This window comes from Poecilia formosa, unplaced genomic scaffold, assembly GCF_000485575.1.
Source record: "Poecilia formosa unplaced genomic scaffold, Poecilia_formosa-5.1.2 Scaffold8, whole genome shotgun sequence".
NCBI classification, from domain to species: domain Eukaryota; kingdom Metazoa; phylum Chordata; class Actinopteri; order Cyprinodontiformes; family Poeciliidae; genus Poecilia; species Poecilia formosa.
In genome coordinates this window covers 2,052,731-2,076,060 of record NW_006799947.1, presented here as the reverse complement: position 1 = coordinate 2,076,060, position 23,330 = coordinate 2,052,731, and the positions used below count along the sequence as shown (strand labels likewise).

At 38.3% G+C, this 23,330-nt stretch overlaps 1 protein-coding gene across 1 annotated transcript in view; it reads left to right on the top strand.

Annotated features, from left to right (window-relative positions):
- The window catches only part of babam2 (BRISC and BRCA1 A complex member 2), a 79,652-nt gene that overhangs the window by 38,966 nt on the left and 17,356 nt on the right, over positions 1-23,330 (top strand). The window contains exon 7 of the mRNA XM_007575406.2: positions 17,238-17,347. Coding sequence (XP_007575468.1) covers positions 17,238-17,347 — 110 coding nt within the window. The remainder of the gene's footprint in view (positions 1-17,237; positions 17,348-23,330) is intronic.

Below are 23,330 nucleotides of genomic sequence, written 5' to 3'. Positions count from 1 at the left end.
TTTTTTTTTTTTTTTTTTTTTTCTCAAGAAATTACTTCTTTATTGCAGATTTGTGATTAACAATTTTGCCTGGAGATAATGTCAAATAGTTGGTTTCCAATTGGAATTATTACAAAATATCGCCAAATATGGTTAGCAGCTTTTTGTCCAAACTGATGGCAGGAAATGCACATTACTCTTTGCAGATTGCTGACACAGCAAACAGAAAAGTCTCTGTTGCAAGAGACTTTGTGCAGTTGCAAAACAGGAGGATCATCATTCCTCACCCTGATGTCAGTGAGAAGAGGAAGGACTTCTCTTGGTGTTTCAACTCCAAATTAAAAATATTTGTCCAGATGAATTTGTATACCTTCACATCCCAGCCTGCAAAATTCCTTCCAAACTCTGATATTTGCCACAGATCTGTTAACAGGTTGGGCTGAAACGCTTGGCAACATATTTATATGACTAACACCTACACTCCCAAGAAAGACGGTACTCACAAGAACTGGTTGGCTTTAATAAATTCCAATTTATTTTTTTTTTTTTCATTATTAAAATTGAACATCGTTAGAGGACCATGAAACACATTAAACGTTTACTTCCCCTTTTGGAAAGTGTTGTTCCTCTGACTCTTTGAGGTTTAAGAAATAATACTATGTTGGTCTGTGTTTATTTAAAATAACTCCAATACATGTCTTCTACAGTCATAGTAGAAGTAGCTATTAGGGCTGCATTAATGGTAATGCCAAAAAAATATCCTCATCATTACAGACTGAGTTGCTTTAATCTTTAATCTCAAAAAGTGGGCAAACCTTTTCACACAGCAGCACTGCAAGCACACAGGAACTGCTGTAAGTTTAAGATTTTTGCCAACATGGCAAATCCAGCTATACCATACCAAGTTTATTTATGGAGCACTTTAAACACCCACAAAACCAAAGGACAGTACAGGAAATAATGAAGCAGCAGTTACATGATGCAACAATAAGTTTAGCTGTGGTCTTTAATCACTATCTACACGGTTTTAGCTGACAACATAATTGCTTTAAATTTTAGCATTATATGACTTATATGGTAGTTGTGCATGCATATTTTATTTTAATGTATGTATAGAAACAGTAAATCGGACAGCTTCTCTCTTTGTGGGTAAAGGGTGAATGGATATATTTGCCTCTTGAGACTTAAATTGAGTGGTATGATGGTGATGGTTTATGCTGGAAGACAGCTGCAGGCACATTGATGCTAACTGGTAGATCATAAGTCTCTTTCTGGCAGACATTCTTGGCAGGTGATGCAGCAGTTCTGCACATCAGCTGTCTCAGCTCCAGCTCTGTTGCAGAATGTTTTAACCTTCCCTTGTTGGTTTTTAACAATTTTGCTTGAAATAATTGCTGCAGATTCTCTGTGTTATGATCTCCGCAGTGGTATTCTGAAAGAATCGCTTCTTTGTGTAAATCCATGTGCAGTATCGGTTAGGCTATTTAGAGAACCCACCACTAAGAGATGAACTTCAGCTAATAAGTAAATAGAGAGAAATCCATTCTACGTGTCACTTAAAGAAAAGCAGAGAATATTTCTAGTTGCATGAAAGTCCTGGGTTTAAGCTTTAAAACTCTTTGTTTTAAGGAATTCTCTCCACTTTTGGATCATAAAACCTGAACACATGTTGAAGTTTGTATGCCATGATCGCAGAGAAGGACACTGAAACTACTTAAAGTCATTGTTTATTATTTTTAATTGACTGATCTGCCAACCAGCGTTGTTGGAAGTCCAGTTCTGCATCTGACTTGTCTCCTTCACGAGCCCTGCAGACCTGGGGAGCCTGCTGTGATCACTGCCAGGTGCGGTAACATCTGGCTTTGTTCTGCTTTGAGAAATTGTCTCACAATGAAAACGCTAAAGGGAGTCTGGATTAAACTGCTTCTGTTAATGATAAAATCCTTTCATCTTACTTTTGTTTCAGGCTGTGACAAAGGAAAAGTAGAGTGCAGCCATGCAGTGTCCAAAGAGCTGAAATCAAAGGGCACCTGTGTAGTCGCGTGTAAGAAAGTGATGTTTTCAGCTCAGCATCAAGGGCAGAATTATGTTTTTAATCATTTGTGCGTGCGAGCAAACACTGTGGCATCTTTGAAAAAGCACCTGTTGCTTTGGAAAACGGCACTTTTTATAAATAGCCCGTTGCAAACGTACTTGGAACCTAACAATCACAAGCTTTAACATATTTTATTGGGATTTTCAGTGATAGAACAACACAAAGTAGTTCATCAATGTGAAGTGGAAGGAAAATTATTGATAGTTTTCAAAATCCTTTAGAAATAAAAGTATGAAAAATGTGGGATGTGCATATATATTCAACCCACTGCCTGCATTTTTTTATTTTTTGGATATGTCTACACCGTCTTTAAGCTTTTAGAGCCTTAATTTTCTAACCTTTCTTTCTTGAATATACAACAATTTTAAAGTCGTATTTTCAAATACATATAGGTCAAGGTCATTTGAACACCTGAATTATGTTTTAATCTAAACCAATTGTAACTCTGATGGCACGGTTAGGTTCACCGCCTTACAGAAAGATGGAATTTCATTCTGGTCTCAAATCTTACACAGCATCTAGGTTTTTTTTCCAGGATTTCCCTTTGTGCTTATCTACTATTTATCCATTTCTCATAGTTGGGAAAAGTTTGTTTATGGTATTTGTTTTCTATTTGCTAACAGGGTGACTAATTAGTAATTAGTCACCTAATTTTTGTTTCATAAGTAATGAAACAAAAATGAAAATTTTGTTTCATTGGACTCAATTTTGAATTTTGTTTAGGTGTATCTGAGTAATGGGGCTAAATTCAAGTGCACTCCGCACTTTTTAGATTTCAGCTTTGAAAACCATTATCCACTGGTATCCTGTCTCACAGGTCTTAAGTCAGTCGCAGTTATTTTGTGTTTCCTCAAATTTTAAGAGCACATTATGGTTTGATTCAGGTTTTTGTGTTCTCCATTTTTCTATCTTAAGTGTTTTAAGACTGGTGGAGAAACGTTGACTCATAATTCTCATCAAATTGCAGAGCGAGATTTATTTGCAATGCATTGTTTTCATTCAGCTTTCTTGATGGAAAGAGGATTTTCTTTTTTCTTTTTTTTTTCCCTGAATCTTCCAAACATGTTTTTGCCACTTGTAGGTGTTTAAAACTTAGCGTGGCTGTGTGGGTTTAGTGATTACTGGCAGCACTGGACCTGCACCCAAGACAAAAACGTAAAGTGAGAGCAACGTTGTGTAGAACCTCCGGTCCTCTGCTGGTAACACTGACAAGAGATTTCAGGTTGAGATTTCAGATAAGTCACTATAAGTAAACAGTTTTTACACTCTCATAATTCTTCATTGCTATATAAATAGAGCAGGGTACTGAGGTCATGAGGAGAGTGAGGTCATCATGAATTACTGTGTATTACCTGGAATAGATGTGACTGTGCATGAGGACAGCTGAATGGGCTGCAACCAGCACCTAAAACTTAAAAATAAAAAAATAAAAAAACAGCCATGGAAAAGCAGAAAGCTTATGATCCGCATTCCTGTAAATATCAGTTTGTGGCTGATGGTGCCCACGCCCTGAAACACCCACAGAGCCCAATGTAAATATTTGAAGTTATGACAGATTTATTACTGGTAAACTCCTTAAGCACTCTGTTTCAGTTTTAGATTTTCAATGGATGGATAGTTGTCAACTTCCACATGCAGGAAAAACACTAAGCGACCTACAAGTAGAGAAATATTTAGTTTTGTTTCTCGGCAGCTGAACTTAAACTTTCTAAGGTTTCAGTTTTCTTTTTTCACAAAACCTTATCAGTAGGAAGTGGGAGGTGTGAAGTTATGTGGTTTGATATGCATCTCCTTCAGCGTTCTGTTGGGCAAAAGCAGGAAAATCAGGTCCAACATGAAATATTCCTGCAAGGTTATGTTCATACACTGCCTGAGCTTATGTTTCCTCTAAACAAACCATGTCTGGATTTCCTTAAAATCGTAAAGGATGCCTCATTACCCAGAAATGCAGCTCTGGGCTGGAACGGTTTGAAAGAAGACCTGTTGTCATCTCCCACTTAAAAAGGAAAAACACTAAACAACTTACAAGTAGAGAAATATTTGGTTTTATTTTTCAACTGAACTTAAACTTTCTAAAGTTTCAGTTTTATTTATTTATTTATTTATTTTTTTTCAGAAAACCTTATCAGTAGGAAGTGGGACATATAAATGTGTAATAGGTTAGCGAGTGAAGAAATATGGAAATAAAAGGGCTGCAGGGTTGTTACCAGCAGTTTCTTTTGTCAAAACAAAAACTGTTGGTTGGGGACTAGAAAGGGGATTTGCTGTGTCAAGTCAAAACAAGGGTGACCTGTAAAAACAGGCCTAAAGAAACCAAAAGCACATTCAGAGTTAAGTGATTTTGTTTTTCAGTGGAGCTGAAAGGTTGGCCAAGGCCTACCCAAGTCTGATTGAACCCTGGAAAGTTTTTCAGTCTGATATTTGAGCCTATTGACAAACTTCTGTCACTGTCAGTGGCTAAAATTGTCTGACTTATATCTATGCTTTACAGCCCACTCAGATTATTAGATAGAGTCTCACTCTACTGATGAGAAATATGAAATTAACTGTTATTTACATATCTGAAACAAATATGACACAGGAATATTAAGTGTCAAGTATTGCAGGATGAGCCCGGTAAGATGGGTCTAAAATATTTACCAAATATGTCAACAGTACATGTAAGTGATATGTGTGAATTGTTTATTCTTAATTTATGCAACAATCATCTTGAAAAAAAAGAAAATTTTTCCTAGGTTTATTTGATTTAGGATTATTTTTTATTTAGGGTCATACCTAAATCAAATAAGCCTTTGATTTAGATAACTTTCCTGTTTATGGGGCTTTAATTTCAAATTAATTAATTTAATTTTAAAATGCTATGAGAAATATTAAAGCAACATATCGGGCTGACAGTTATAGAGACTTAATTCTTAATCAGGACAAAAACCTTCCTTGAATAACAGTTTACTTTTTAAAAAATATTATTATGGTGAATATCATTAGACATATTTATTTAGACTTTATTTTTTACAAATATATAGCTGCATATATTTAGAAAGTAAAAAAAAAGAAAGATGAGGGGTGGTGTGTAGTCTAAATGTAGAGCGGCCACTCTATATAGGAATAGTCTTAGAAATCGATGTAAAGATACGAAAAGATAGGAATAAATGAGCTCAAGGAACTCTGCTGGTGGGGAAAATATCTAGACTAAAAGGACAAAAAAAACGTATCTAGAAAAATATGTTTAGTAAAAAATGTGTAAATATATATGTATTAGTGAGGGAAAAATATGAAAATAAAAGGGCTGCAGAAAATAATAAATTTACTTTTGTAAAAACAAAGAGGTCTTCATAAAGAAAATGGAGCAGAGATAAACTATAACATCTAAAAAATGTTAATAATAATTTATGTTTCATATTTTGATCAGACATTTATTTTTGCTCCTAATGGTGCAACAGAATAAATATATTCTTAACAGATTTATTTTTGATTCTAACCTTATTTTTAACAGTATTGCTTCTCCATATGAAACTGATATGTTGAAAAGAATGTCTTTCATTAGGGAAGTTTATTCCCCCAAAAATTCAAGCCAGAGCAGGTACATCAATTGCAATGTTTTATAGTGAATGACTGCGTTTTGTTTTCCTTATAATGTGCAAAATCATTGAGCAAAAAATTAGGTACTTCAATAGAACAGAAACGTTTTTGCTTTGCTTTCCCCATTGCGCGCTACCAATTTCCTTTTGCTATGCATCCCTGAACCTGACTACGGATTTCTCATCAGAAGTGAGAATTCATCATTCACTACCTCGGCACACTCTCATCCCGCCGATGACACGTTTGGCCTATGAAGTCTTGCTCTATCATATCGTAGCTAGGTGTGGGAGCATATGCGGTGACTAATGCCACAGAACAGCTCTGACGGTGATGAATTGATAATTGTTTGCACCTGATGAACAGTTTCCTCACTGTATCTGAGTCATATGTTGCACAATGATGTCATGCATTCGGGGCACATGTTTTCTCAGTTGCTCTCACCTTGATGATGATGACACCGCAGGCGATACGTTGGTTGGATTGCGTAGCTTTTTTTTCTCCCTTTCTTTTTCTTTTTTTGGTGGTTTTGAGGACTCACAATAAAGAGGCTGTTTTAATTTGAAAGTGTTTTATAGAGTTCAGTGTGTGCTTGTTAAAAACCCACCGTATTATCGATGTTCTTTACCTCCCTGTTCGCAGATAAAAATAAAGTGCCTGTTTTCTATATCAGGAAATGATCAAACGCTCATGCCTTTCAACATGTGCAGCATTAAAAGCTTCCATTACCTCTTTTTTTGAGTAAAGGGGAGAACAATCTCCTTTAGGGAGATGATGGAGAGCACCTCAGCATCCTCATATGAGCGAGGCTGTTAGAGAGAAACCGCCGCCTTAGGAGGGGTTATTAGAGATCACCAAACTCAAATCCATTCCCCGATGCTCCAGTGACCCCAGTTTGACTCCTGCAAACCAAAGGTCATGTTCGTCTCCCGTCTCCCTCTGCAAATCTTCAACCCACAACCCCAACGCCCACCCCCGCTTCCCATAACCACCCACACTGCATCTCTAAATGAAGATTCCCACCCACCTGCCTGTACCCCCAGCCGAGCATTAGAAGTTTCCTGCTTTACCGTCTCAGGAGTATAGCCCAAGCACACCCCCACCTCCTTCTCCAAACCTCAGCCCACCCCACACCCCCCGCACACTTCTCCGTGGAATTACTTCCATATGGCCTACTTTCCGCCCGCGCTCTCGAACAAGTTGTGTGCTATCTATATGTTTCTTTTTTCCTTTAATAAGTGTATGTTTTATTCCTTCTGATCCTCTACAGTTTATCTTCTGATTGTTTGACCAGTTTACAATGAGTGGAAAATAAAATCAGGGATAAAGTCATTAAGCTATTAAGGTGTTGTTGCTAATATTGTTATTGTTGTTGTTGTTGTTGTTGTTGTTTAGATGCAATATGCATGTATTTGCCCCTTTGCAGAAATGTCTAGAAATCAACATAACTTCTGAAGTGACTCATAATTGTGGTAATCCTTTTCATAAACTGAAGAGCTTATTTAACAATTGGCAACTTTACCAGTATTATTTGATCATCTAAGGCCTGTATCTGCAAATCTGTTTAAATATATTGCAAAAATGACTTTACAGTATTAAAGCATTTTCTTTAAATTCAGTTCATTAAGACCCTGACATCTATGCCATTTATGACATTTATATTTTTGCAAAATAGCTCGAGCTCAGTTCGATTGTAGGGAGAGCATCTGTAGAATTTTTAAGTCCTGCCTCAACAAGATATTCTACTGATTTTCACAGATAAAGGTACCAACTACTCTTGAAATAATTATGGGAGGCAGTTTTATGTATTTTCTATATGTGGATAATGACTGTTTTAATCTTAGTTGTGCAGGCCACGCAGGTTTGAATTTTCATATTGTACTAATTTTTTTTTCATGTGATACTTTCAGTCGTCTCATGCAAAAAAAAAAAAACTTGCTAATTTAGATTTAGTAGTTCAATAAAATAACAATAAACAATACAAATACTGGTACTGTAACCTGTAATATCCAGCTGCATGGCAAAGACAACACACCATGCACGGACAGATTTCACTCACAAACATTTAGATGTCAGATTGGAAACCTCGCAAAACCTCAAGATTAAACATGAGCTCAGAGTAAGATAACGTGGCTGACGAAGAAGCAGCAATGGCAATAGTTTGTGGTCATTGAGATGTCTTCAATGGGAAAAAAAAACAATATGAAAGAAAATCAAGTCAAAAATCGGCATGAGTATCTTAGCATGTGGACCAAACTCAAGCTACAAGCAACTTTGACATGGATTTATTGCACTGAACAGTTAACTGATTTTGGATCAACCTTCATGTTGTCTGAAAGCTTACTATATGGAGTCGTTGTTTACATAATTTCACCTGAAAGGAGACATTATTGAAGAAACCCTTTGAATGTGTCTGCTTCAGCAGATGGTATGTCATCCAGACTGCACATCAAATTGTTTCTGGGTAATATAATTGCAGTCCATTTTAAAATAGGTCTTTCAGGCAAAATACAGCAGTTATGATGTTTTTTGCAGAAGTGGGAATGTACCGATTACCCAACAGGTGGCTGATTTTGGGCTTGAGTGGTTACTGGCAAACCAGGCACTTAAAAAGTATATATACCATTACCCTCACTGGTCTCGCTCTGGAGAAGTTGACTTAACTTGCAAATGATAAACACGATAACACTTATAAATACACGGGCATAAAGATTGCAGTGTGCACACGTCAGGTTATTTTTCTCCACATCTTTGCTCCCACTAGAACAGCAAACACATGGTGTTTAATTCAGTTAATGTTAGCCTGGCTATAAATGGACTCTTATTCTTCATGGATTTATACATTATTTCCTCTCTTTAATGATTAACAAAAAGAAAATAAATCATGAATTTTCAATCCCCAACATAGATAGCTTTTTTTATTAAAAAATAGCAACACACGTACAGTTTCTGGCTATGTGGATGCAAAAAAAAATAGAAAAAGATGCCACTGTGACTTATGTTTTAATTTTCTACTGTAACTATATTTTTTCATATTTTGTCTGCTGTCAGTCACATTTATTAGAGCGAAATGAGAATTGACACAGGACGTCAACTCAAAACCCAAACTCTACTGCTTGAGACCAAGATTCACCTTCGGTTTTGAGGGATTGCTCAGCTTTTTTTCTGGTCAAGGAAACGTTTTTACAAAGCACTAATAAGATACATCACCCAGAGAGCAAAAACAATCTTGCATCATAAGGCTCCTTTTGTGAGTCCATTTTAAACCCAACTGTGGGGGAAAAGTAACCTAAATCCTAGGAGCCCAGCCAAAGCCTAACCCATGGAGTCATAATCTGTCTCTAACTACCGTACTTTGAATGTCTCCAATTTTTGCAGTAGCTCAAACCCTGGTTGTTTAAAACCAACACTGCATCCCAGTTAGGCTTGGATTAGTTCATTACTAGTAAGTGGGATGGATGAAAACAGCTTTGAACATGCACTTTTCAACCTAATGTAGTCTCTAACATCAGCCTCAGAAATACTACAGCAAAGAAACAAGTGTGATAGTTGAATCATTTGCTCCACAGTACAGCAAATGTATGAAAAATACATTTTAAGATGTTTGGCATCATCTTGGAACCATGATGTATAAATCAGGAGGCAGTCGACTGATGGCTCACTCTGTATTATGTCATCAGCATGAACATACCATATGCATTCGTTAATTTTACACATGCAATGTCACATACTTTGAGTCACCCTTGTGGCTTTGAGCCCCACTATCACACTCTTAGCACAAGCTGTGCAGCGCGGGCCAGATCATTGCAGTGACACGCTATCATTTACACTTGGCCCCAGTCACACTTATGACGCGTGTTACAGGAAAATTTCACCAGCTCGCCTAATTGTGTCGGTACTGGAGTTTAAATGAAGCCGATTTTGACTGTGAAACATGAGAAACATGGCACAGTGGAGCATATTTTCCTACGTGCACTCTTTGCATGACTGACCTCCAGTTCAGTTATCACATTACACAGTATTTCTACTCAGATATGAGCTATACCATTTTGATCCTACTGTATTAGATGGCTTGAAATCTACAGGGAGGAGAGTGCTTGTGACTTCGTGACAGAGGTCAGTCATATCTCCATGAAGTGAATGCAAAACTCGTGGGCGTTTAGGGTGGAGAACTCATTGGTTAATGCTTTTGCAACAGAATGCACTTTTAACCTCTTCCCTGCTACTACAGGTTTCTAAAATTTTGAAATTAGATTGGACTGACTCACCAAAAAGGTCATAATAAGTACGAGCATTTGCAGAAAGACATGCATCGGCACTTATTTACACTTAAAAAGTGAATGTAAATGACCACAGGTCTGAAATTATGTTGAAAATTACATAAAATTGTGTCTTTAAAATATAAGGATTGTGATCATTATTTAAATAGTTTGTTCATACCTCATACCTGTTTTTTGAATTTACATACTAAGGACTGGAGAGCTTGTTTGTTTTTTTTGTGTGTTGTTTTTTGTTTTTTTATGTTTTTAAAGTTGAACTATTGGTGTTATTTGGCTGTACAAACCAAGATTTTACTGCTAACAATATTTGAAATGTTGTCATATTTTACAGTACAATAAAAGCCCATAATTAAATAACTTAATACAAATGGAAGTTAAGATTGAAAGTTATATTAACAATCTGGAATGTCCCATACAGTCCTGACTTGAATCTGTGAAGGGAAATAAAGAGTAGGGTGATGACAAGAACCTCAAAGGTTTGGAGCTCATAACCAAAGATAAATCAGAAGAAACGTGGAAAAAGCTGTTTCTTAATTACAATGATTTGATGGCTGTAATGCCAATAAGGATTCTGTTAATTTCATCCTATTATAAATCTGTAGTTGATTTGATATTCACGATCTGTCACCTCCTCCTGGTTCAATGTTTTTATCTGCACAGTCCGGAATGGTCCACTCCAGTTATGTCACTTCTGGTCACTTCCGACTGTTCTGCTAGGGGAGGTATTTTTAGGAAAAGCAGTAAGCAGGGCAGTATTAGCACCTTTTATTTTAAAAGCTGAGCCATTTTTGTTGCAAAATGTCTATTTCAGATATGTTACAATACAAAGAGTTCAAAATGTGTTTGACCTGAAAGATGCTCTGTAAGAAGTAACTTAAAGGAGTCCCAGCTCTCAGTTACCACGTGGAGGGACCTGTGACGGCAAACTAACAGGATACAGGGAGAAGTGGGCATGAGTTGTACTGCCCATAGGGTAAATGCATATTAATGGCAACACCTTTAAGGAATAAACACTGTCCTGTAAATTTTTAACTTAGTTGACATGCTAAGAGAAAGGGGCAGCGCCAACCTAGTGGGACATGGGGAGCATAGTGTGTGGGGAGGGGCAGGGCCAGGCTCAGGCTCAGACTGACCTCTAAAACATGTCTAGTAACTCTAATTTTGCTTTTAAAGGGAGAAAAATCTTTACATCTTCATCAACACATTAAATGTGGCCATAGCCTGCAGAATTAGCTCAATCCTGCCTCCACATCACGTAGTATAATACCGTATGTTGTCCAGAAAGAGAGTAGCACGCATGCACCTTGTTCAGGCTTTCTGCACACCCTTTTCACTAAGCTTTCGTGACAGCAGCGACTGGGTAATGTTAAGGTGTGTTTGGGTGCTGGTCCACCAATTTGATTCCAGGTGGAGCTCCTTAATCTTTGGTCTTTTGTCCCCATGTCAAAATGTATCCATGGCACGGGCTTCAACTATGCAGCAACACAGAGATCCCTGGTTAATTATCTACCAGCATGAGTTTATGAGCTGGTAGGCTGCTGGAGACAGACAAAGGCGTTAGTTTCCCTCAGACACTGAGGCCACATTTACATGTTTATGCAAGCTCTCTACGGTGAGGTGGAGAAAGTAGGATTAATGGGATTCACGGAGTACACCTCCCTGCAAACAAAGGACCCACAACTGTAATAAATATGTTTCTCAATTAGTTTATACCATCAGTATGTAGTGTGTCTGTCAGTAAAATACTAATGACCAACCTTGTCCCCTTTAGTTTCTCACTGAGATGAAGCTTTTTGTGTAGAACCAGTCCTAGGCGCTTGGTTTGTAATTAAATTAAATTTGATTCATGGCTCTACATGCGTGCTCTCCATTCAAGTTGTGGTTGAATATCCAAGTTTTTTTTTTTTTTTTTCTCCCGTCAGAACAATTGTCCTCACCGGTTTTTCTTCTTCACTTATTGTTTTTTTCTGATTTTGACACTGTGGGAGTAGGAATTGTAAAATTATTTCCTAACTCGTCTTTCTGTGAAATCTACTATTGCCTACTGTAGTAATATTTGTCATTAAACCACAATTATTAAGATTAGAATAATTGTCATTGTCAATAAAACAAGATAGGTTTGAACAGCAGAAAGAAAATATAAATATTCTTTCAAATTTATTGATTACTCCTGTTTGATAAGGCAAGAGATCTGTTTAGGTAGTTATCTCTACCTTGTCATCGTTGATGATCTGTTATCGTAATTTCACAATTCTCTTGTGGCCATGAGACAGCTGTGCGGGGATAAGAGTGTCCAGCATATGTACAGCAGCACTCAAAGCTGCTCGCCTTGAAGCTGGACATGTCCTCACACAACAGCCCTGCTGTCAGTCAAGCTGCCCCATTACGCTAGGCATGACATTTAAAGTTGGGCGAAGAAGGCGGACAAAGTGCCCTCACCTCCTCCGTTTGAGCCCTGGAGAAGGAGGCCTTGCGTGTGTAGCGATCGCTGATGAGCGTGTTTGTATGTGTGTGTTTGTTGTGACTTTGGCCAGACTTGGTCCGGCATAAGGACAGCTGTCACATTTCCAACCTGTCACAAACGACACTGAGGAGATGCCAGAGGCCGGGACATCGAAGGCACAAGGACAGGCAGAGGGAAGGGAGCCTGTGTGTGTGTGTGTGTGTGTGTGTGTGTGTGTGTCTGTGTGTGTGCGTGCGCGTGCGCGCATTCATGTGCTTAAAGATTAAAGGAGGATGTTGGGTGGTGGACACGTGAAGAGGGTTGACTGGGAGGCTTCCTCTGTCTTCTGCGTCCATGTACGTCCTTCTCAATTCCTCCCTTGAAGACGGTCCTTGAAGACTTGAGTCATCTTCTTGAGGGTACGTAGTAAATACTGCCTCGACATCGAAACATTAGCAGTACAGGATGCACTCCTCCATTTCAGTGCTCATTACTTACCAATAATAAAGTCTCTTCATTAAAGTCCAGCCTGTAGCTTTTGCAGCAGAATCTTTTTTTAACATCCCCTTTTGACTCGATCATCCTCAAGTGAATTTGTTATGAGGGGAGAAACGTTAATGGCCATTTGGGGTCCTTTCCTTTCATTAGAGTCTGTTTTTCTTTCCAAGTTCGAGTAGCGGTTTCAAGGCAAGGAGGTTGAAAGGTCAACATTAGCATCCGGATTACTTTTCCACACGTCTCTTGTATGGGTCCGTTAAGCTTTGAGAGAAGAAAAGCATCAGAGTTTTAAAACACATCTAAATAACCACCAAAATTTAACAGCATCCTTTCAGCACTTTGTATATTCCGTAACCAAAACCAACTGTCAAGTAAATCATTTGAATTGCTTCCCTACACTTTAATTTACTTTAAAAGTGGTATTTAAGTCTTTCTGTCTTGGGTCATTACGTGTAGAGAAAGAACCCAAGAAACAAACATTTGAGTTTCTACAATAACTTGTATATTTCAGTGATTTTTATTTGTGATTCTTCAGCGATTCCTGAAACAGCATGTAATGTCAGATTTTTAAAATCTTTTAAGACACATGTGGATCCAGTTTCCTGCATTGCCATCTGAACAGCTGCACTGTCTTGTCTGTTTGTAGCAATTGGAAGCAGTTGACATCTCCTCATACAACTTGCAAGTTCAAAAATCAGATGAACAAAATATTACATAGAAAGTGGCTGATAAAAAAAACAAAAAACTTATGAACAAATAAGACTGCACTGGTGATACAAGAAGGTTTTTAGGTACCGTTGGCTCCTTGATTGTCATATGCTAGATGTCAAAGGCACCTAAAAAATTTAAATGTTGGGTCACCAAGGTGAGTAGCATGTATGGAGCAGTGAAGGTGATGATTTTTGGCCAAGTGTCACTGTGTAGCACTGTGCCAACTATAAAGTATGGTAGTGGCCACATCTTGCTGTGGGTTTGTTTCTCTACCAGCAGTTGTGTTGAATTGCACAAAATAGATGGACTTCCTTCATAAAGTTCCAGGTAAAACTCTCAGTCAGATTTTTAGGTCACCAGTTGCTACCTAGAGATTGTGGATTTCATTTATCTGGCCTGTGAGAGACAAGTGCCCAGAAGATTTCATAATTTCTGAAATATACTGATAAGAAACTTACTTTTTGATAAGTCTCTTATTTGGATTGAATGCAGTGTCATAACTGGCAATCCATTCCATCTTTAGATCTTAGACATGTTTGTGATAGCTGATTGTTTTTATCTCTCTTAGATAAATGTAGCTGAGAATCATTTGCTTATCAGTGGAGCTTTATTCAGAAGTACATATTGAAGAAACGGGTAGACAAGCTGACAAAGATTAGCCACTCTATACAACAAAATGTCTCACTTTTTCAATTTATTTTTCAATCTAATTATACATTTTAATTTTAACTGGATTAAATGTATCCTAAAAGGTTTTTGTTTTTTATAAACCCTGGCTCTTTCCCAGCATTTCCAAGCAAAAGTTGAAGGGTCACATAAAGTGTCCTGCATTGTTAGGACTTCACTAAACAAGAACTGAACTGTTTTTATTCCGCCATTAGAAACCAGAGTCTGACATGACTGACGCTCATAGAGACATATAATTGACTGTGATCTGCTTATCAATGGAGATTTTATTCTGGATGAAATGTTCCGTCCCAAAACCAGAACCCTTTGGGACCTCATCACTAACATTGACATATAATGTTGATCTGTCGATAAGGATTCAACAGGGCATATCTTTTGCCCAAAGTTTGTATTTACGCTTAAAAAAATGCAGAATACTAAATAAAAATACAAAATATACCACTGAAATTCAGCTGTTGTTTCTCATTTTCTGTTTAGGTATGTGCTGTACAAAAAAAAAAGAAACCTACAAGCAAAAGTTGTAAAAGTAGCTTATTCTGTATTGTCAGACTCCACTGAACAAGAACAACTATTTTTGTCTGCTTAGTTCAGCTTTCTGGACAGCACATTAATTTAGAATGGCATCAGCTTAAAGTTTAAGGGTCTGCCTTTGGATTTGGTTTGTTTGTTTCGCTGATTCAATGTGACTTGTGACAGCTTTTCGCTGTCTTCTGGAACAAGATAAGTCTGAATCACTCCACAAAGAGGCTCGCCCTTCATCAGCGCCTTCGGTCTGACCAAATCGAGGGGCAGCCCCGCCGCTTCCCGTCCAGAGTTGTCCTGTGCCCGTTTCCTGGCCCTCTCACCTTCCTGTTGGTTCTTATCCATCTGTTTACTTTCTTTAAGTCCAAAGAAAGCATCCATTAAATCACCTCTGAAGATGAAACTGGACATGACAGCTACAAACTGGAGCAAACCAATGTTCTCCCAAAGCCCACTCCCTACCCCGGCCACACTTTACCATGCCTGTTCCTATCTGTCCCATATTGTCAGCGAGAGAAGCCCCCAGCGCTGCTGTGAGGCAGAGAGCAGTTCTTGTTTACTGATGCACACTGCACTGATGTGAGCTGATTTCATCAGGCAACACTTTTGGATGCCGTCTTCCTCGGCCTCCCTCGTCTTCTGTCTGTAGACGCTAATGTATCAGCTGTGATGGGGCAGGCTGCACGGCACTCAGCAGAGCTTAAATATCTGGATATTTCTCCTTTTTTTTCTCTACAAATAATCATTCTGCTAATTAATGCATTTTTTCATTCCACATCTCTTTCACTTGGGGCTCCAACTATTCTTATTGATTTTATCCCCATCTGGTTAATTATCCTTTTCTTTGATTAAACAATCATCAAATTAACTGTTACGAAATTACTTCCAGTCTAGTTCAGGAGGAGATGTTGGGATCAGCAGACCAAAGCGTGTGATTAGTTAATAGTCTTCACAGCAAACTGGTTGCATTGTGGCTCCGTCCATCGTGTATGGTGGTTAGATTTCCTCTCACCAAGGCAAGCAACGATTATAACAAATGGATGAGTTCAAACCATCTGTAAGACATTTGATTAACGCTGCAGAGCCTCTGATGGCAGAGGGAGGCCAGAATAGTACTTGATGTGGAATTGCCCTAATAGCAGTAGCCATGCTCCAGGAAAAAAAACATCACAGAAGTAGAAATTACAACCTCAGAGAGACAGATGATGTTCACAGGGAGCAGCTCCGGGTGGCTTCTGCATCCATCTTACAGCCGATTTGATTGGTACTCGCAGTCATAAACTCAGGCTTATAGTGCAGCTGTTGAAGCTAATGCTGCATGAAGCAAAACAGATGTTTCCACTGGTGTCTTTCCTGTTCATCTTTTTGTTTTGGCCATATGAACACACTCTATGCACACTTGTCATCGTATTCCTGTTTTTTACTGCTGGATCCAGTTTACTGTATCTTTCTTTTGGGCTAAGTGGTGACGGTGCTGAAAAGCAGCATAGCAACAGTGGCAGCCTCAGTCCTCCCCTTGCTTCTGCAAATTATGTATTCAGGTGCTGTAAGTATAGGTCACCTGCATTTTAGCAGCTGTCAGATCTCAGGACTCTTGGCACCTAATAAAGGAATGAAATTGGCCGTTTCAGTCTTGTTTGCTCCACATCTGAGAGAATACAGATGTTCTGTAATACTTTCATGCTTTTATAGAAGTATTGGTGGAAACGTAATGATTCTAGTGTGATGCGCTTATTGTTGACACAATAATTACGAAATCCAGGTGATACTTTGCACTTTAGCAATGGACATATTTCTTTGATACGTTGTTATTGCTCTGGTTGAATTTTTGACCTCATGTAGGCTGTGTTATTTGGCCACTGTGGCTTTACAATATAACAATGTACTATTTTTACAGCATGGTGATGATAGTGTCCTGCTGTGGGGCTGTTATTCTGCCTGTGTTCCCGGTGCAGTTCAGAAAGTAGATGGGAGATAATGAAGTAGAACGACTACATTCAAATTCTTCACCTTAACCTCAAATCAACATCTAGCCTGATAAACCAGACCAAACTGCTGGAATACCATCCCAAACCAAACCTTTTCTGGGTGGTGCTTAAAAACTTGGTCAAGGCAATAAACCAACCAGTTTGGACGAGCTTCCCCAATCCTGCCAAGACAGGTTCTCAAATGTCTGGGCAGAATTAGACCAAAAGCTTGTTGACGATTATGAAAAGTATGTGGTTAGGTCCGACATTGAACCAATTAGTGGGGTTGCATGTCTATATATGAATCTGTGCAACCGTTTTGAATCAGACAAAATCCAAAATAGATATGATTTGATTTGCAACGTTGTCAAACGCTGCCCAGCACTATGTTCACCAGGCCTCGTTTTCATAACCCAAAATGTAATGTTCTGGTTCCAATTCTCCAAATAACATTACTGACCTCTCTTTGTTTTCCTAAGGACACAGCACTGGACCCAGGAGAGGATGTGGCTCTTCTCTCAGTGAGCTTCGAGGATGCTGAAGCTACCCAGGTCTTCCCAAAACTCTACCTCTCGCCAAGCATCGAGCAGTAAGTACATTCATCCATCCGTCATTTATTTTCATACAGTTCTATTGAGAATTATCTGTTAACTGTGATCACAGTTTAGTTGTCTATCTGATCTAGTTGGTTTAAGATTATCATGCCACATGTTTTCTTCACTTCAAAAGCTGGTAAGGAGAGAGGAAGTCATTCTGTGCTTCTCACTCGTCAGTCCCTCTGGTTTTTAGAATCAAAGCTACGGTGAGCAAGTTGAACATCTTGCATCATATTATGTCGCTGAGGATAATCTCCCGTCTGAACTCATTAGTCACTTTTCTTAAAGACTATAAGTGAAAATGGAAAAAGTGGATGGATGACACAGAGTCTGTGTCAACCAGGGATGACTAGATGTCTGCACACATCTGGGTTGTAAAACATGTCTGTGTTTGCAGGTGGTGGTTTAATACTTTTATAAAAGCTGTTTGCCTGCTGCAGGTGTATCCAAAGTATTTTTTTTTCTCTTGCTACATGTTGTGTGTGCATTTGTCTGTTCTCGTTTTATTGCTTTTTTGTGGTAGTCAAGACAGATTTGTGTTTCTATACGTGCATGAACAAGTGTTTTAATGTCCCAAATGAGGGATATGCCTCCATTTTCTGGTTTTATCATGTTTGCATGCTTGCAGCAATATTCCAGTTGGCTTTGCTCTCAGCACAGTGTCCTTGTATGGGTAGATGTGTTTTGTGTGTTTGATAGAGAGAGCCAGGTATGGGCCCACTCTTACCTCAGGGCCTCGCGGTCTGGCCGTCCATGCTCGGAATAATCTCAGACTGATGTTTATTTACAAGCACACGCCCTGTCACACCAGGTTAAGATGCTTCTTCTCCCACCACCACTGCTTTTTCTTACTCTCTGTCTGTCCCTCTGTCTTTCATTCTTTTCTATATCCTTGTCTCCACAGTTTCCCTTTTCCATCTAATCTTCCTTTTTATTTCTCCACACTTGTTTGATCTTTTTTACATTGTCAAACCTTTCCAAATATGTAAAACAAACAAACAAACAAAAAAAAAACCTTTTTTTGTATGAAAGTTGCATTCTGCAGCCTTAAGTCTACAGGTGCAACACACAGGCATGAAAAAGGTTGAAATTGGTCTGTAGCAAGATTAATCTACATTTTTCACAAACAGCCCAAGTTGTCTTCTATTTTTTTGGGTAATCCAAATTCTATCAAAACTATTCACACTCCTTGAGCATTTTCATGTTTTGTCAAGTTAAAACCCCAAACTTAAATGAATTTATTGGAGTTTTATATGATAGACATATGGACTTCCCCTGTCATTCTATCTGTATTTAGAGCCATTTCCTGCCGGGTTTCTAAAGGTTTTCTCCAGGTTTGTCCTATATTTTGCTCCATCCATCTTTCCATCAACTCTGATCAAATTTATTTTCATTGCTGAACAAAAGCATCCTCCCAGCATGATATTACCACTAGAAAGTGTCACCATGGTGATTGTGTGTGTGTTCAGAGGTTGGTTTCTACCTCGCATAGTATTTTTGCACAAAGGCCAAAACTTTCATTGCTTGTGGAAATTTTTTACCCCTTAACTGTCACCACAAGAACATTTATATGCAAGTAAATGGGTCCATGTAAACGCGGGTATGATCATTACAGCATCTTCAAGATGCTGTTTCACCAACAAGTTTCTGCAGGAAGAATGTTTAAAAATGTGTCTTCTTTGCAAACGTTATGACAGAGAAAAAGCAGGCATTGTCCATTTTTCAAAAATTCAACGATTCTAAAGCTTTGATCAAGATCAAAAGTGTTGTTTTGTTTTGTTTTTTTCTTTCTTTTGCTCAATATCCAGCAGTCTGAGCTGGATATTTAGTTAATATTCCACTTGTAAAATTGAACAGCTCTTTATTTTTAATGGAGGCAGAGTACACAGAAGAAGTGGCTTTACAGTGTTAAGGGCTCAAGTGCAGATGGAAGAGCAACAACTAGAGAAGCCAGAATTAAACTCATTAATTTGGGTTCACAGACTCAACATCAATGGCTGCAGAACCAGGATGACAGGTTGATTCATGAGTGAAATCATCTCTTACTGTACTGACACAGCTTTCCCACTTTTAAATTATGTATTTTGCAAACATGTAGAGGAAAATCGGTCCATAATTCAGTAGAGATTTATGAATCTGAGGGAAGAAAGTATCTGACTCTAAAAGACCAACATTACTTGCAACAGACAGTTTGTGTGAAATATTTACTCTTAAATACCAAGAATTAGTATTTTTTTTCTTTTATAAAGTAATTATTTATTCCAGTGAAGAGTTTCTAAACTGACTTCAGTCATGCTGTAACATATAAATAAAATCATGGTATACTGTACATAACTTTAAACCACCTTGTAACCACTTTGGCTGTTTGCTAAGGTCATTATTAATTTGGAAGACCCATAACAAACAGCCTCCCATCAGGAAGCTGCCACTCCCCTATTCCAGTTATTCCAAGTTTCCCCCTTTTTCCTCTAAATGTAACAGTCAGTAGATTGGCCAAAAAGTTTCAGTTTGGTTTCATCAGACCTTAGGATGAAGATCTTTGTCCTGTTTCTTCTGAAGTAATGGCTTCCTCCTCACTGAGAGATGTTTCACTGTGGATGATGTCAGTATCTTAGCAACTTCATCCAGCATCTTCAATGATCTTTGGCTTTTGCTCTGGGTAAATTTACACATGTTCGACCAAAATATATATTCATCTCTGAGACAGAAAACTTGTCTCCTTCCTGAGCAGTACGATAATTGGACATTCCCATCATGTCTGTACTTGCGTATAATTGTTTGAACAGAGGAATGCAGCTCCTTGAAGCATCTAGAAATTCTTCCCAAGGATGAACCAGACTTGTGCAGCTCCATAAATTCTCTTCCTGATATCTTGGCTGGTTTCTTTTGACTTTCCAATCATGTCAAACAAGATAGTGTGTGAACCCAAGACACATACACAGGTGTGCTTTCAATTAACCTAAATGTGTCAGTTGACCAATCAAAAGTTTCTATACCTAAGACATCATCATCTAGGCTCACCTTCATATTTTGTAGAGCTAGTAACCATTCTGTGTGTAAAACTTCTGATTTTGAAGACATGAATGAATAATCTATTGTGACATTTAACAAACAAAAATACTTTTGGTAATTTTAACTAACCTTAAAAAGAGACATTTGTTCTGATCTCATTAAAAATAGGTTTAAATAAATTATAGTCCAGCATCACCTCCATATACATTTGATACAGTAGCATTCCGAATTTATTTTGCAGTGAAACTAATAATATTATTATTTACATGCTATGTTATGCAGATGTTTTGTCTGCACTGATGAAGATTGACCCACATGAGCACAATGAATTATTGAAGTGGAAACAAAGCTATCTGACCTATTGTCTAAATAACAAATCTTGTAATAGCTCATTCACCCATTCATGTTTTTAGATACATGAATGTCCTTGGCAAAATACAGTGGCAATGAAAAACTAAGTCTAGCCTTATATTCACCTTACAGCATGTATAACTATAGAAGATGTCAACAGGTGGTGCTTTATCTTTGAGTTTATTTTCAAAATTTAAATAAATTTCCTTTTAAAGGTAATGGGTCTTTTAATTAAGACCCATTATGTAACATTTCATGCATGGCACTGATGTGGTATCATTGGTTACTCTATTATTTAATAGAGTAATCACCTGCATTTCCAGTGTTATTAGGTGTTTCATTTCCAAAACGTAACTGCATTCAGTAGTTTAGGTGTACAGCTTTTCTAAATCACCTTTGTTATCTCGACACTATTCCTGCTTCATAAATTTAATTTAGAAGGTTTTACAAAATCTTCTCATGTGCTTAGACTTAAAAATATGTAGTGTGTGTGTGCGTGTTTTTTTTTTTTTAGTAATGTATCATTTACACTTCAATACAAGAGAAAAACATAAATGACTCCCAAACACACACACACACACACACGCAAAGCTGATTCTCCTCTTCATTATGATGACATGAACAGGACCTTATCCGCATGCAGTAGCTAATTACACGGCACAAAAGGTCACCTACCTACTGACTGTCCCACATAATCCTCAATTATTTCAGGTCGCGCACATGCAGGAATAAAGCCAAGCCACATTATGATGTCTTAGACATACATATCTGTCTGCCTTTTCTCCATCTTTTGACCAACTGATTTGCTTGCTTTTAAGAGGCGTAACACAGGTTGAATGGACATGTCGATTGATGAGGCTATCGTGAAGAGCCGTATTAAAATGACAGAAAACGTATGCATATGGGCATTAATGACCAGACTGATGCCGTTTCAGCGGCGTTGGAGTCTGTACTCTGCCAGCATCATGCAGAGAGCAGACCGAGGGAGGCTGAAGGCGGCAGAGAGTGGGGAGCTATAAGGGGTGGTTGCCGGCGGAGCAGCGGGGGGTTGGATAAAGGAGGAGAGGAAACGAACCCTCTCAGAAACATCACAAAATGCAGGGGCTTAAGAGCGCTTCATTGAGCCAAGCTCCCATTTTCCCAACCCTCTCCTCCTGCTTAATGTTGCCTCTTTGTCTCGTGATATTTGCACATATGCATATCAAGGCCATCCATGAATATGCTCTGCTACATGTTTTTGTGCACCTTTTTTGTCAGCTGTGTGGGAGTGTGTTAATTCATGACCCAGGGCAAAAAAATAAAAAATATGAAGTCGTATTCACCGTTGTTTGAAGACCGCAACGTATTTGTGAGTCTTGGTATCAGTGTTGCATCCATTGAGGGCGCTTCTTTATTTAGCATACAGATACTTGTATTTATGCAGATGTGTAACCCTGTTAGCTTCCCTCCGCGTCCCCGCTGACCCTTGTTAGTCTTTGCTCCTGTGTAGCTGCCCATTATCTCTGCATTGGCTCCACTGAAGAGGAAAACTCATTTGCTGCAGCGCGCCTGCACACGTCTGTGTTTTTCTAGCAAAGCATTTGATCGACGTTCAAGAGGCTCGGCGTCGATTCCAGTTATCACAAATGTTCGCAGTATCTCATGAAGCCAAGAGGGAAGAAAAAAAAATTGCATCAAAACAGATTTGGAAAATGTTTAAATCAATCCGCATTTCCATCAAGTTGTGACTGTAACAAGTGACAGATTCACAGACTGTCTCAGCTTTGGTGTTTGTGCAGGGTGTCATATCAGCTACATCTACTCGGCATTAAAATGTTCGGAGCTGCTTCGTTTTTGCAATTTTTCTGTCAGTCTGTATTTGTGTACAGAGTCTTCCAGATGTGTTTATGTCCCTTGAACCTTTCCACATTTTGCGACATTACAACCACCAACTGCGTTGTATTTTTTGGGGAATAGACAAACACTTAATAATAGTGCATGATTTACAAATGTTTTTTAAAAAAATTCTAATGTGTCTCATGCTTTCCGATATAGCCCTGCCCGAGTCTATAGTTTGTATGGTTGTATTGTTGAAGTTGGGCTTTACTACCTACTCCTTTACTTAGACTTGAATAAGTAGGTTAACACACCTACCCTCTGTACTGTATGTATTGTAGACACGTTAAAAACACGCCACAGAAGCCCTGATCCGATCCTCAGCCATATCATTTTGGGCAACCCAGCCATAATTTCGGTGCGTCTGGCTATTGAACTAAACTCAAGGAAACATCCATTACATACATCATGCTCGTTTGTGGCTCTTAACAGGTCAAGCTTTTGTTCCCTTTGCAAAAGACTAAAACTTTATCTGAGATTGTTAAAACAGAATCAAGCATGCTATGCATGCACAAGGAAATGCATTTGGACTAACATTGTATGTACTTGCTGATAAAGAAGACCAATGATGCAAAAAAACAAAGTGTGATCAGAAATATCTACTTTATAAAAATACTTGAGACTGAAAGTGAAGTGTAATATAGATGACAGTCTTTACCAATGTCTCAATTTAAGTTTGTCTTTCTAAAAAGTTTTCTTTTTTCATTCTTCAAACTTGAGAATTAAAAAGCTTATGTG